The following is a 16,566-nucleotide window of genomic DNA, read 5'->3' on the forward strand; positions in this document are numbered from 1 at the left end:
TCCTGCTGCATCCACTCCCTCCATCACCGCCGCCACCGTCGTCACTTGTAGATCTGATGCCGAGTTGGATGTCATCCCGCTTGTCCTTCATTTCTCCTATTCCCGATCTTCAAGCCATAGCGCGGTAACTCCTTGCTTCCTGCACCAATTCCTCCCTCCTTCCCGCTTGCTCCGCCTCCTCAACTTCAGCCCTGGCGACAGCTGCCACAGCAACTCATCTGTAGATGGATTTACGGCACCTCGAATCCCTCGAGTCCTGAATCACCCTCAGCCTTTATAGCTGCCTACAATGGCCACGTTGGGCTCACCATCGCCTCCTTCCTCACCTTCCCACAACATGCGCCGTAGTAGGACCTGGGCGAGAAAGTGCGAGCGCTACTGTTGCAGCGTCGTGACATACTTTCCGCTAGCTTTCGTCTACGGTTTGACAACTTGGGCCGTATGGGTTGAAGCTGGTATAGGGATGGTGCCTGCGAAGCACACTTGGACAGGTAGACCATCCCTTCACCTCTCAGGGGCTGTTATAAAAGTGTGGAACAGGACCGATGCATAGAAGAGCCATTCCAACAGCTACCCGAGGTGTTCAACAGCGTGCTTTAAAAGAAGCATACCAATCTAGAGGACCTCAACACGCCCGATCATGAGTCCTCAGAACCGGTCAAATCTGTCTGAACCAACCTCGGGCGCCTGATATAAAAAGGGGAACTCCATCACCATGCATCGATCCTGTCACATACGTTGCCTTGACATACTAGTTTTGATCCATGGGCTAATCCTTTGTTTTTCAGGCAGAACATCGTCAGCGGTTGGGATTCTCCTCTACCTTCTCCTGAACTGGAGCTACACCACCGCCGTCTTCACGGACCCGGGATCCCCCCTCAATACTAAAAATGGCTACAGCCACCTTCCCACACAAGAATCAATGACGTATGCCTCTTTCATGGTCAAATCTACTGGTGACATCCGATTCTGTAAGAAATGCCAGGCCAAGAAGCCAGACCGCGCTCATCATTGCTCTTCTTGCCGACGCTGTGTTTTGAAAATGGACCACCATTGCCCCTGGCTCGCAACATGTGTTGGACTACGCAACTATAAAGCCTTTGTATTATTTCTCGTGTACTTGACGCTATTCTGTTGGATGTGCTTTGCTGCATCTTCAGCGTGGGTCTGGAGTGAAGTGATGAGCGACGGCCGGTATACCGAAACCATGATGCCGGTGAACTACGTGTTGCTTGCAGTGCTTTCCGGCATTATCGGACTTGTAATAACTGGCTTCACGCTGTGGCATCTGTGGCTAGCAAGCAAAGGACAGACCACGATCGAGAGTTTAGAGAAGACTCGCTATTTATCTCCCCTCCGTAACTCAATGCGGCAACAGCTCAACAACCGCAACTACGTCGACCCGGAAGCGAACGGACGTCCAAGCCTCAGTGACCAGCTGAGAGAAATCCACGCCAACGCACTCCCAGGCATCACCAGGCCCGAAGAAGGCGAGTCCTCCCCTGCCCGCTCACCGTCCCGCTCCCCCAACGCAAACCCCTACTCCAGCAACTCTCCCATGAGCAACGGCTACTCCGCCCATTCCCGCACAGAGTCCTACGAGCGCCGCGAACGCCAACGCGACATGGAGCGCTACGACTCCTACCTCGACGAGCGCGACAGCGACAGCCTCCCCAACGCCTTCGACCTCGGCTGGCGCCGCAACCTCCTGCACGTCTTCGGCCCGTCCCCATCCCTCTGGCTCCTGCCCATCAGCAACACGCTCGGCGACGGCTGGACCTGGGACCCGAGCCCCAAGTGGCTCGCGGCGCGTGAGCGCATTCGCATCGAGCGCGAGACCCAGGCCCGCATCCAGAAGGAGCGCGAGCGCGCCGCCGGCTGGGGCGTCGACTCGCCGACCGAGGCCGGGATCATGCGGCATGGCCACGGCCACGGCCACGACTTCGCTAACGCTCATCCGGCGTACGGGACTCCGGTTTCGACGCCTCGTGCGCCGCGCCGCCCAGAGTGGCAGGCGCCCGGCCGCGAGGAGGCGGAGAATAGGTACCTCACTACTTCGACTGGCGTCGCGACCGTGCCGCTCGAGGGGCGGCGTAGTCCGGGGAAGGCGGACCAGATCCTGGGCCGTGAGAGGGGCATGTATGCGGATGGGGATATGCCGCTGCGCACGCTGGAGCGCAGGAGGGCGGACCAGTACGAGTATGCGGAGGAGGATGAAGAGGAGGACGAGGAGGATGGGTATGAGGTTAGTAGCGATGAGGAGAGGGCGGAGAGGAGGGGGCTCCGGAAGGGGCGGCGGGTTAGGGCGACACGGAACTGGAATGATATCCCAAATGATTTTCTTAAGCCGCCGCCGAAGGGGAAGGGGAGGGGTGGTGGGAGTGGGAGCGGGAGCGCGGCGGGCAGTCGCGAACGGAGGGAGGACGAGTGGCAGGAGTGGGGTGGAGAGAGCTGAGGAGGGGGGCCTTGTAATTTCACGCGGTTTGCTTTAAATGTTGGAGAGGTGTTGTTGTGCTGCATTTATGGGCGTTCCGGCTGGCTTTTCTTGATCTCTTCGCACCGTTTGTGGATGAGAAAAGTAGTCCGGGTAGAGTGTTTTGGGATTGGTGGTGTATTTGTACAAGGGGGGTTAAGTATGCTTTGAAATTTGTGGCTGCGGATTCGCTGGAGCTAGAGGTGGTGGGAAGATCTCGCTTCGATTACGACATCGCCGTGCCGGTCCTTGTGTAGCGTCCTCCCTGTAACACTAGCTTGTGAAGGACAGGTCGGCTTATATGGCGCACACTTAATTTGATCGTCCCCTAGTGGCGCCTTTGTCAACGGCCTCGTATGCTTGATAAGACTTCTATGTGAGCTCATTTTATATTCCATTATCAGGCACTTGAGGCATTAATCTGAAGCTGGGGTAGTGCGGTGAGGACTAGATGAATAGCCCCTGGTGTGCTGGGTACTTATCAGTGGTGGGAAGTAAGGGAGATGTTTTTACTCCAATCGGCCATTGGTGGAGAATACCAACCAAGCGCGGCATAGTCGGAGAACGACAACGACAACTTCTCTTCGCCATGATAAATGGAAGACGCAACACCAGAATGTGTACATGTAGCTGGACACCGTAGCATCGTGCTAGCCAGGGAAAAAACGTTTGCTTGGCTAAGATGCTCGATATCTCAAAGAGGAGAGCGAAGCGACATGTTCAGGGGCACCTGAGCTCGGCGCACACTCAACCTTTTCTCTCAATTGTCTTTCATCTTTGAAATACGAGCTGTGAATGATGCAATCGTTTGACTTTGTTGTTGTCGGTGCAGGTAAGGTTTTTTGTCACTTTTATATACTGGTTTCATTTCCGCTGCTGGCTTGTCGTTGTCTCTTGATCCTGTCCTGTCTCTTTACTTACCTCGTTCGATAGGATGGTTTGGCCTCGCAGCTGCAAAAACATACATCGAGCTGCATCCAGACGAGAATGTGCTTGTCCTGGAGTCCGCGTCCACCGTGGGCGGCGTGTGGGCGAAACACCGTCTCTACCCTGGCTTGAGGTCGAATAACATGCTGGGCACGTACGAGTACCCCGATTTCCCCATGGACAGTGCCACGTTTGGCGTCCAGCCCGGCGAGCACATCCCCGCAGCCGTCCTGCACCAATATCTCGCGAAGTACGCCGAGCACTTCGGCGTCTTCCGCCGCATACGCTTCAACACGACCGTTGAGAGCGCCGAGCAGACGGCCGACGGCAGCTGGACCCTCACCGCCAGCGAGCAACTCACCGACGACGCCATGCCCATCTCGTCGCAACTCCAGACTAAGAAGCTGATCGTCGCGACCGGCCTGACGTCCGAGCCCAACATTCCCGACATCCCCGGCAGCAGCGCCTTCGCCGGCCTGCTCTTCCACTCCAAGGACTTCCAGCACCACGCCGCGAGCCTCGAGAGCGCACGGCACGTCGCGGTGCTCGGCGGCGCCAAGTCCGCCTGGGACGTCGCCTACGCCTACGCGTCCGCTGGCGTGCGCGTCGACATGGTCATCCGGCCCTCGGGCAAGGGCCCCGTGTGGATGGCGCCGCCGTACATGACGCCACTGAAGAAGTGGCTCGAGAAGCTCGTGCACATCCGGCTCTTGACCTGGCTCAGCCCGTGCATCTGGGGGGACGAGGACGGGTATGGTGGGATCAGAAACTTCCTGCACGGCACGTTCCTGGGCCGCTTCTTCGTCGACCTGTTCTGGAAGATCCTGTCGGCCGACGTGATCACGGCGATCGGCTTCGACAAGGACGCTGAGATGAAAAAGCTGAAGCCGTGGCACAGCGCCTTCTGGATCGGCAGCGGGCTGGGCATCCTCAACTACCCAACCGACTTCTTCGCCCTAGTCCGCGCCGGCCAGATCCGCGTCCACGTCGCCGAGATATCGCATCTGTCGCCCGACGCGCTCCACCTCTCCACTGGCGCCACCCTCCCCTGCGACGCCCTCATCTGCGCCACGGGCTGGAAACCCGGCCCACCAATTCAATTCCGCCTGCATGCCTCCTCCTCCTCCGCCGCCGCCACCGCCGCCGAGCTCGGCCTCCCGCACCCCCTGCCCGACCCCCACGCCGCCCTAGCCGAGAAAGCAGACGCCGAGATCCTCGCCCGCTTCCCGCGCCTGCGCGCCCAGCCGCCCGTCCCCGCCAGAGGAGGATGCGAGGGCGGCGGAGGAGGTGGGGTCGCCGATGCAGCAGCAACGACGACCCCGCTCCGCCTCTACCGCTTCATGGTCCCGCCGCCCCTCATCACCTCCCGCTCCCTCGCCTTCGCGGGGCTGCTGACCAGCATCACGACGTCTGTCACGGCCTCTGCGCAGGCGCTGTGGGTCTGTGCGTATTTTGCGGGTGAGCTGGAGAGGGTGCCGCAGGGCGTGGAGGAGGCGCGGTGGGAGGCGGTGCGGGCGGCGAGGTGGGGGCGGTGGCGCTATCCGTGTGGGTATGGGGGCCAGGTGCCGGATTTTGTGTTCGATGCTGTGCCGTATTTGGATTTGTTGCTTGGAGATCTCGGGGTGAGGGGGAGGCGGAAGGGGGGGTGGAGGGAGGTGGTGGGGGCGTATGGGGTGGAGGATTATAGGGGGTTGGTGGGGGAATGGAAGGAGAGGTGGAGGAGTCGAGGCTAGGTGAGTGGGTGGGGTTTGTGGAGAAGGGAGGCGGTGGGCGGATGATCTGCGTGTTGGGTGGTTTGTAGTAGCCGGTGGTTGCCAGAGTAGGGTGAGATGTGGTCCGGGTCTAGGGTTGATTGAATCAGAGCTCTCCGGATCCATGGGGAGGGTGTTTGTTATACGGAAAAGTCTCCTGCAAACTAGCTGTACGACGTGGGGAGAGTCTGTAAAGAGGTAAATAGGGGCTGGTAGAAAAGGTCTTTCGGACGTATGTTGTATGCATCTATTCTACGGCTTGACTTTACTAAAGCAAGCCACATGTGTATATTCCACCTGCGATCGTCAACTCTCTTTTAGTGCTAGGTTTAATAGTTATTAAGTACTAAATAGGCTATAATAGGTTCTTTATTACTAATATACTACTATAGAATACCTTTGTATTATTAGGCTATCAGTTATTATCCTCTTCTATTTCTAAAATAACTACCTTATCCTCTACCCCTTTAAAACTTTATTATATAGCACTAACGGCTTATTAAATAATTACTCCTTATCTACTTCATTGGCTAGTTCTTTATTTTAGATTAGAAATTAGCTGAGATCTACGCCGCTACTTAGTTAAGCAAGTATCCCTTGCATAGATAGTGTGCTCTGCGCGTTAGCGCGTAGTTCGGCATTATTCGCGACGTTAATCTCTACGAGACTAATTGACGCCATTTTTAAAATAGAATAATAGAACGCTGCTGGAGAAGCGGCGCCCTAGGAGGGGGGTTCCATTTTTATATATATACGCAGACATAGACTAGGGAGGAGACAGAAAGCATACCTACTGGCCGCTCAACGAGCGGATGAGTGACCTTATGTCACGGCACTGACCTGACGCATACTGTTTCATACTGTCTCGTACTGTTCCCTACTGTTGGCTGGCCCACCACTAGCGACTTGGCGGCTGGCCCTACTATTTGTATATAATACCCCCTTTCCACCTTCTTCCCCTCTTCATACCATAACGTAGTTATTTAGTCTACTTTATTGCAGCACTGTGACAGTTTGTGGTATCTTTAATTTGCGCCCTGTCGCGATCACTAATTCCCCGTACCCTAGCTAATTAACCTCCGCCCTAGAGTAATTGCGACCTACATATACCTCTGCTAAAACTAATACGTCCCTAGTATAGTCCTAGAATAATTCTTAGTTTTTACCTAGCGCCTAAATAGGCGATACTAATAACGCCAAAATAGCCAAAACCTAGAACCCCCGCGATATTTTTATAGACCTATTTATAGAGATATACCCTAATATCGCGTAAATAATCCGCTGCTCCCTACTATACCCTAAGACCTTTAAGCCTAGCAAAGCTTACCTTACCCTTATTAACTATACTAATAAGTTCCTTAATAATATTAAAGTAGGATTATAGTATATATATAATACAAACACCGCTAATAAGAAAGCTAACGAAAACCTTAGTGCCCTTATTGCTTTCTAGATAGGAACTATTAACTCCTAGGTAGAGACTATTACCGTTCTAAAATAATTAACCCCTATAATAATAGTAGTAACCTAGCAGAAAAAACGGAGATCTAAAGACCCGCTAATATTTAGCGGAAAAGGTACCCTGCTAGAATGATAAGCTAATTTTAAGACCTGGTATATTAAGATTAAGGGAGTCTTTAACTAGGACTGGGACTACTTTAATATAGTTTAGTCCTAGATCCTTTATATCTTAGATATACTAGAGGATAAGGCCTATAAGTTTATTAAGTAGGGCCTAGAGCTTATATATAAGAACCTAAACAANATATNTNNGTNNAAATNGCCTACTAAGNAAGATATGCTTAAAGACCTTACTGCCTACTATAAGGTCCTTAATATAACCTAGGTTATAAAGAATAAGCTTAACTATTTCCCCTAAGGTAAGCGTAATTACTAGTCCTAGAAGGGAGAGCTTAATAAGCTAATAGTCCGCGCTAAGAAGATAGATGAATAGAAGGTAGACCTACTCTAAAAGTTTATCTTTCTAAAGATGGAAGAGCTGGTACTTAGACTGGCTTATAAAATTAATAATAGTAATTATATAGGTTGGAGCAAGCAGATGGATATATTTGCTAAGAACCTCGCGAACTATACATACTAAGCCAACCTTAAGAAGAACGCTAACTACCGCCTACCTGCCTAAGCCCCTGCCCCTATATTAACCCTAACCCTAATAGTGACTGGAGAACCTATAGACCTTAATAGAATCTTAGACACGGAGTGTAAGCGCCGCGTTAATAATAGATTATACCTTGCCTATAGCCTACCTAGCCACTAGAAGGATGCCTATAACCCTACTAAGATAGTAAACCTAGTCCTAATGCTATCCCGTTAAACGATGTAAATAAATAACTGCGGACGCGGTGATTATAGAGTTTATTATAGACGCGGCGACCGCGAAGCCTATTATGGCCGCGGTGGATAACCCCCCCCCTTTAACCCTATAGCTTAGTTACTCTAAACTATACCCTATATGGGAGCCTAACCCGTTAATAACGCCTAGTATTGGTGACTTTATGCTAGCGAATACAAACACGGCTATATTGTCGGTGAGGTATTATCTTCTTATACCCCGACTAAAATAGAGATAGACACCGCCAGCCAGATGGACACTAAACCGCCCCGTTAAGATAGCCCTATACCTTAGTTATTAAAAGGTAAACCCTTAGACTAAGTTACGCCTAAGGGTCTAAACTATATAAGGAGGAAGATGAGAAGATTAGGTCCCTATTACTAGATTAATTAGTCCTTTCTATTAGTAAACTGCTACTTAATCTTAGATTAGTAAATAGTAATAAGAAATTAATCCTTATTTAAACCTAACTCTCCTTATTACGTAACCTATACCCCTAAGTTTATATTAATATAGTAAGCCTAGTAGACTCCGGTAGTACTATAATGGCATTTACCGACATAGAGTTTATTATAAGAAAGTATAACGTTATAACTAAGAAGCTGCTAGTACTTAGGCTACTGCGCCTTGTAAATAGTATCCTAACTTTACTTATTATAGACTACTTTACCACCTAAATATTAATCGGCCTCTATACTAAAGCTATGCTCTTTTTTATTACTAAACTCTTACCTACTACCCTAATTATCTTAGGCATGCCCTAGCTTTAGAAGTATAAGCCCTGTCCTAGCTTTAGGAAACTTAAGATCCGCTTTAACTTAGACTACTACTTTAGGTACTGCCTCTTATAGGGGATAGCTAACGTTAGTAGGGACGCCCTATATAGATACTTAGTACTACTAAGCCTAGTGCCTAGGACTATATATAAAGCCCTAATAGTAGAAGACGTTTCTAATAAAGGGGAGCCCGTATAGCTGTAAAGAAATAAAATAGTAGAAGACTAGACTAACTTAGCACTTAAGACTAAAATAACGGGCTAGCTAGCCCTGCCAAGACTAAGGAAGAAGGTCCACTTTGCGCCGCTACTACTAAAAAACTAACCCTAACCTAGGCATTATTTAAACCCTAGCCGCCTAGCCTAATACCTGGAACTAAGCTATATACTATATATATATACTATAGCTTGCGTTATAGTAAGGACTGGCTATAGAACTACTGAGACCTAGATAATAGAAACCGCGCCACTATAACGCCTAACCTTATACCTATCTCCCGCGTGTACTATATAGGGCCGCTGCCTTATTTCCGCCCCCCTGGGCCGACTAAGCCGTGCTAGCCTAGCCGTAGCACTAGAGAGCTAGATATACCCTAACCTAGACGATATTAAATATACCTATGCTGTTAATTTTACCTAGTTCTATAAATAAAAAGACGTAAAGGTAATAAGGATCTATATAGCGGAGCTAGTAGAACTGGTTAAATAAGATAAGCACTAACAGCTGCTTAAAGAGCTGCTTATAGGCCTAATAGAAGTACTAAACCTATTAGAAAGGTCTTTCTACTGGCTAGTAGAAGGCGACTATATAATAAAGGAAGCCCGTAAAGCGCTTTCCCCCTATTTCTATAACTTCCTTAAGATAAATCTAAAAACTAAACCTAAGCTTTTACGTTGGAAGATAGTTGATACTAATATTAAAAAATTCCTAAAAGGCAAACTAGGATTAACCTGTAAAGATATTCTATAACGCCTACTAAAGGAGTTTAGTAAATATATTAAGTACTTCCTTCCTAAAAATGTAGATAAGCTGCCCCCTTACTAACCATAGGACTATAAAATTAAGATTACCCCTAGAAACTAGGCCCTATATTATAAAAATAGACTACTCTTACCTGCTAAACTTAGGTGTATAAAGAAGTGGATTAATAAGATGCTGGATAAGGGTTTTATCCGCGAATTAACCTTACTAGCTACTATACTACTCCTCCTCGCTGCTAAGCCTGGCGGTAGTATATAAATCTACTATAACTACTAAGGCCTAAATATAGTTACTATTAAGAATTAATACCTACTGCTACTAATCCGCAAGACACTTAACGCACTTTATGGCGCTAAGTACTTTACTAAACTTAATATAATTACTGCGTTTAACCGGATTTGGATTGCGGAGGGCTATAAGTGGCTTATAGTATTTATTACCCAGTTCGGACTTTATAAGATGCTAGTTACACTATTTAGCCTCTATAACGCACCCACTATATTCTAAAACTATATTAACTATATTCTATATAACGCCCTTAACGACTACTACACTGCCTACCTTAATAATGTCCTTATCTTTTCTAAAATACGCGCCGAGTATATTAAGTATATAAATGAAGTCATCTAAAGACTTAGTAATGCTGGACTTTAGATTAATATTAATAAGTCTAAGTTTTACTCTACTAAAATAAAATACCTTGGCTTAATTATCTTAACTAATGGTATAACTATGGACCCTAAGAAGATATAGGCCTTATAGGAATAGAAGGACCCGATATTAATTAAAGAACTATAATAATTTCTTAGCTTTACGAACTTTTACTAATAATTTATTTAAGGCTACTCTGCTATTGCTATACCTATGACAAAACTTCTAAAGAAGGATATTAAATGGCTATAGGGACTAGAACAAGCTAAATCGTTTAAGGCCCTTAAGGGAGCCTTTACTTTAGCACTAGTACTAGCATACTATAACTATATAAAGAAAACAGTGGTAGAGATAGATGTATTAAATTGGGCTTTTGGCGGAGTCCTTTCCTAGTATAATAATAACGGAAAATTAAGACTAGTCGCATTCTTCTTTATAAAGTACTCCGCGCTAGAATATAACTATAAGATCTATAATAAAGAACTCCTAGCTATTATTAAGGCTTTAGAGGAATAGCGTCCTAAGCTATAAGGGACTAAGAAGCCGTTTAAAATTATTACCAACTATAAGAACCTATAGACGTTTATAACTACTAAGCAGCTAAACTAGCGCTAAGTCTGGTAGGCAGAGTTTCTTTTATAGTTTAACTTTGTAATTATATATAGACCTAATAGCAAAGCTATGCTCCCTAACGCCCTAAGCTAGCTACTAGGAATAAGGCCTAAGGACGTTAATAATAAACGCCTTTGCTACTGAGCCCAAGTTATTATACCGCCCTAGAAAGTTAACCTTATAATCTTAGAAGAATTACTATATAAGTCCTATAACTCTAATAACGCGGAGTTTATAGCCGCTTTAGACCCTAAAATAGCTAAAAAGTTACTAGATAAGTTAATTTAGTTAGGATACTAGGAGAATAAACTCGCAAGAGATATAGTAGCAGCCCTACGTAATTGGAAAGCTCGCTATTAGCTAAAGAAAATTAGGAAATTACTTTGTTGCGATAAGTTAGAATATAGTATTATTAACGGATAGATTTACTTCCGCTAACGTCTCTTCGTCCCTAACGCCCTAGACCTCCGCCTAAAAGTTACCTATTACTCTTATAGTAGCGGCCCCGCTAGTTACCCTAGCTAGGTTAAGACTCTTAACCTCTTAAACTAAATATACTAGTGGCTAGGAATCTCCTAGTTTACAGCTACCTTTGTTAAAGACTATACCCTATACATTTGCACTAAGACCCCCCGTTTTACCCCGCCCGGTTTTTTAAAGCCACTAGAATTACCCGCCTGCCCATAGACCGATATCTTAATTAACTATATTATAACGCTGCTAGTATACTAACGCCACGGTAAGGTATATAAATATATCCTTATTATTATAGACCGCCTAACTAAAATATAACACCTCGTTCTAGTAATAGGACTCTTAATAGAGGAGTTAGTTAATAGCTTTATTAACAACATATATAAGCTCTACGGTGTACTAAGCACAATTATCTCTAATTACGGCATATAATTTATTAGCAACTTCTGGCGATAACTAAGTAAACACCTTAAGATAACCTTATAACTAAGCTTAGCCTAGTACCCAGAAACGGACGGCTAAACTAAAATTATTAACGCCGCCGTAAATAAATACCTTTATACTTTTGTTAGCTTTATATAGGACGACTAGGTTAACTACCTACCGCTTACTAAGTTTGCTATAAATAACTAAGTTAATAAGAGCATAGGCATCTCCCCGTTTTTTATAAACTATGGCTTTAACCCTTACCTCGGAATTAAGCCTGCTAGCCCCTATCTACTAATACTATTAGTATAAGTAAAGAAGGAGTTCTTCCGCGCAGACTCTATAGCTAACCGCTTTAAGCGGATATTAATATAGCTTAAGGCCCTAGCCTGGATTTTATAGTAACGCTATAAAGATAATACTAATACCTATAGGGACGAGAGCGCGTTATTCTATGAAGGTAATATAGTTATAGTTAGCTTAGAAAATATAAAGATAAATAGACCTAAGAAGAAATGGGATAATAAATGGGATGGCCTGTACCCTATACTCGTAGTATACTAAGGGGTAGTTATAGTAAACCTCCCGGACTATATCTAAGTAAATAAATCCTTTTATATATCTAAGGTCCGCCTCTAAGCTGCTAAAGAGATCCCTAGCTAAGCAAATATTAATACTATAGAGCGCCGTAATATATAAGGACGAGTAGTAGAGAGAGATAATAACGGCAACATAGAAGACAAATAGGAGTTTAAGAAAATCTTTAATATATATAACGAAGACCCCTAGGGCCTAACTTATAAGATTAAATGGAAATATTATAAGGATACAACCTAGCAGCTAAAGGAAGACCTAAAGGGTTATAAATAAGCTGTATAGCGCTTCTATAAGCAACACCCTAAGAAGCTAAAACCCCTAGACTAGGTATAAGATAAGGAAAAGTCACGCTAAGGTTACGGCCGACCACCGTATTAAAATTTGTGGTGGTTAAGATATTATAGAACTTTAACTAGCGGTTAAAGTTGTCTAATTAGCTAAATTCTCGCCAAGAAACGCTACACGGACTAATTTAGGTGGTAGTATAGAGTTCTACTAACCTTACTTACTAAACTAACTAATTAGGATTTTCTATGCCCGGCATAGAAAATCGCTATTAGCTTAGTTAAGGGCGGTAAGCGGAACTAATATCTTTGCGGTAGAAAATAGGCAACCCTGTATACTGCCTATTTTTAAGTTATTTATTCAGTTTAGGGACTAAACTGTCTAGGGGAGAGGAGTACTGTTACGGCACTGACCTGACGCATACTGTTTCATACTATCTCGTACTATTCCCTACTGTTGGCTAGCCCACCACTAACGACTTGGCGGCCGGCCCTACTATTTATATACAATACCCCCTTTCCACCTTCTTCCCCTCTTCATACCACAACGTAGTTATTCAGTCTACTTCATTGTAGCACTGTGACACCTTACCGCATAGGGTAAATACATGGGCGCACGGCTGACCCAATAGGCCAATGGTACGCGCGCATCAGCGGCTTAATCAGCGGGGGTACGATATTCGAATATATCCACGGCTTGGCTGCCGTAGATATTCGCGAATCTCGTGTTGGCCACCGAAGTAGCTATTGGCCTAAATCGGATGTGCTTTAGATCGTCTTAAAATTGTCTTTAATGCCTAGTACCCTACGTAAGACTACCCTAGTGCTTACCCTCGTATTTCGTATATCTTGGTGGATGTCTCTATTGCCTATACCTCCCCTCTTTCCTATTCTAGCATCTTCCTCATGTATATAAAGATCTTTAAGAGCCACCTTAAATAAAACAGATCACTCGTATAATTCTGTGTCTCTACCTACTAGCCAGCTTATGTTATTTGTCTTAATACCTGCCTGGCTGAAAGTTATAAGCCCGGTAACCTTCTAAGCACTAGGGAGATCTTAGTGGCCAGATAACTACTACTAAGCCTCTTTGAGCATAGTTCGTCACGGAATATTGCGTGCTTTACGCGTAAGCGCGTCTCTTTACGTAACCTTAAAATAAAAGCTAATATAGCAACCAAGGACTCTACAAACCCTCTTTTGCTAACCTAGAAAGACTGGCCTATATAGTTTTAATTTATCTGCCGAGAAGTAAGTTTTGTGAAGATCTAGGACTATATTGACCTAGATAAGATGGAGAAAGAAATTAAAGAAAACAATGAGCTAGCCATACCTTCGATAGCAGCAGCTCCTATAGCACCTACAGCAACACCTACAGCAGTACCTGCAGATCCTACAGCACCAGCAGCAGCTCCTATAGCTCTAGCAGCAACTCTAGCGTCTACTAGAACAGCTCCACCTAGGTTATTAAGTTAAGGATAACAACCTTAGCAATCTCTAGAGACATAGAGAATGCTCTTCGAGCTCTATAAGCTCTAATAACAAGATTACCTAAAGCGGGAAGAGAAGCTCCACACGTTTGCAGCACTCTTATATACCATAGTAGGCACCAACTTCTTGGGGTATCTTAAGAACCTTACTATACCACATTCGATTATAAGACAGCTAAAGAAGGTAGCAAAGCCATCTTAAGCTACATTGCAGCAGATGGTATTGGACGATCTTAGGAAATGGAAATAAGGGCCTAAACGCCAGACTTTAGAATTATGGCTTTAGCTTTATATTACCATTATACAGAACGGCGAAGAGCTAGAGGAAGGGCTGATAGAGGTAATAGAAAGCAGTGTTATATGAGCCTTTGTTTAGGACTATAAGGAGATCTATCCAGCTCTATACTATACCTTTATCTAGAAGGTAGCGAAAAGGTTAGAGAAGCTCAAAATGGTAATAATAATTAAGGAATTTAATCTCCTCTACAAGCATCTAAATATGGGATGTAACGCCCATACTACACTCTTAGGGCAGCCAGCTGCAGATCCTACAACGTCTACTACCCTAGCACCTTCTTAATCACCTAAGGTAAAGTGCTTTGCTTATGGTTTACCCTATAAGTTAAGGAATTATAAGTAACTGTTTTAGTCTCTTTAAGGTATAAACTTTATACCAAATAACGAGTGTTTAAGGAAGTATTAGAAATAGCTTAAGGTTTCGACAAATAAGCAGTATTATAATAAAAGGGTTAAGCAGATTAAGAAGGAAGGCACTAGGTTAAAGACGTCTATATTGGCTTTATCTACTTCTAAAAAGATTAAGGATCTAGATAAGCCCTGAGCTATAGCGGCTGCTATAACAATATTCTACCCATTATTATTATCGCAGGAACATCCGGATCTTTCTTTAATTAATGCCTAGGGTTATGACACTATAGCAGACACCCACTTCTGTAACGATATTAGATACTTCTATAACTTTAAGCTAAGCATATCTATAGTAATAGCTAGAGATTCTAGGGCAGAAATCCATGGATACGGTAATATCAACTTAGTAATTAAGGTGGGAAAACAACGCCTAAGTTGGTATCTAATATTAAGGAACGTAGCGTACGCTCTATATTTTTATACTAATCTAATATCTATAGTAAAGCTCTGTAGGGTTAGAATAATTATTAACTAATTTATAAATTATCTACGCTATAAAGATAACGGAAGTTTATTTACTAACCTTATAGAATATGGAGGTCTTTACCTTATTAATACTATCGCCTGTTTACTACCTACTCCTACTACCTACGCTATATCTACCAGATTCTTTAAGACCTTAGCATATAATAAAGTATAGCATTAACGCTTACTATACTATAATATAGAGTTAGTGGATTACCTGCTAATTGCGGTAGATGGGGTTAAAGTAGTTAAGACGGATAGAGGAAGAACTCTATACGGTATACCACTTTATAAACTATATATTCTAGGAAAGATAACCTAGTAAATATCTCGTAGAATATCTATAAAGGGAAGCTACCCTTTTAAACATATTTACTTTAATGTTATTATAGAATAAGACGGGTTTAATAAAGACACGTGTATAGCTTATTTTTGGTATAACTATACGAAGTACTACTATGCCTTTCCTATTAAGAACCATAAGCAAAAGATGCTGCTTCTACTCTTTAAATCGATAATAGCATTTACGAAGAAATTTAATGCTTAAGGTATCCGTATTTAGCATATAGATAAGGAGTAAGGTATAGGCGTTAGGGTAAAGAACCTTATCCAGCTTAACGGAGGTATTATTAAGTAATTAATACTAGATACCCTAGCTTAAAACGGACCTATAAAGAGGTTAGGGAGAGCTATTTCTAAATAAGTAAGGACTGCTATTATTAAAGTAAAGTTACCCGTAGATCTATGGCCCGAATTTATACTTCTAGTAGTATTCCTACTTAATTAAACTCCCATTTAGTCTATTAACTAGAAGACCCCATTTAAGATGCTATATAAACGGAAGCCATAGCTAGTAGGACTTTGTATAGCCGGATCTTTAACCTACGTATTTATTAAATACGGCATTCCTAAAAAGGCAAAGTTTGAGCCATAAGCCTAAATAGGTTATCTCGTTGGTATAAAAGCGTTAAATATCTATAGGATATAGATACTAACTACCAACCGCATTATCCGATCTCGTGATATATAAATTAATAAGTTAAAGAGATATTAATCTCCCGAAATACTAGAATACCTTATTATCTCATAGGCTTAAAAGGACCGTTTTTAGCAAGTCTAGGACCTAATAGATAATCTTTAAGATGGCAGTAAGGACTAGATGGAGAACTTTAATAAAGAACTAGATGTAAGACTGCCGTATTTAACAAGTATCGATATTACTCCTATGTTAAAAAGCATTCAGATCTTAATAAAAGAACTCCGTCAGCTACCTACCCTGGAGCTAACTCTAGAACCATCTATACTATTAGCGTCTTTAGCGCCTTAGCAATTACTATTTACTGCGGCATTTACGCTATAGACACTATCTACTACTTAGTTATCTTCTGAAGTCACCAAACCACCATTTGTAGATCCTATACCTTATTCCAAACCTTAGACAACAGCAGGCTTATTGTTAGGGGGTAAGAGACGTTCTAGCCGTGAAAAGCGGCCTATAGCAAAGAAGAAAGATATGCCAAATTAGGATTTACAACGATAAGCCTTTGCGGTTTAAATTAATAACGGTAATAATGACCTTATTAATCCAGATATAACAC

At 44.0% G+C, this 16,566-nt stretch overlaps 2 protein-coding genes across 2 annotated transcripts; both read left to right on the top strand.

Annotated features, from left to right (window-relative positions):
* Positions 1 to 289: 289 nt before the first annotated feature.
* Positions 290 to 2,365, top strand: K441DRAFT_459293 (zf-DHHC-domain-containing protein; the record flags this gene model as incomplete). Its single annotated transcript, XM_067641762.1, has 2 exons — positions 290 to 491; positions 789 to 2,365. Coding segments are annotated over 2 exons (1,779 nt in total), but the record flags the coding sequence as incomplete, so codon positions are not given.
* Positions 2,366 to 3,050: 685 nt separating this feature from the next.
* K441DRAFT_617407 (flavin-binding monooxygenase-like protein) lies at positions 3,051 to 5,133 on the top strand (the record flags this gene model as incomplete). The annotated part of the gene is made up of 2 exons (XM_067645793.1): positions 3,051 to 3,305; positions 3,407 to 5,133. Exons 1-2 carry the CDS (start codon positions 3,269 to 3,271, stop codon positions 5,131 to 5,133), a joined length of 1,764 nt encoding a protein of 587 aa, XP_067500024.1. The 5' UTR covers positions 3,051 to 3,268.
* Between the last annotated feature and the right edge of the window lie 11,433 nt (positions 5,134 to 16,566).

Source organism: Cenococcum geophilum, assembly GCF_001692895.1.
Source record: "Cenococcum geophilum 1.58 unplaced genomic scaffold K441scaffold_46, whole genome shotgun sequence".
Taxonomy (NCBI): Eukaryota; Fungi; Ascomycota; class Dothideomycetes; order Gloniales; family Gloniaceae; genus Cenococcum; species Cenococcum geophilum.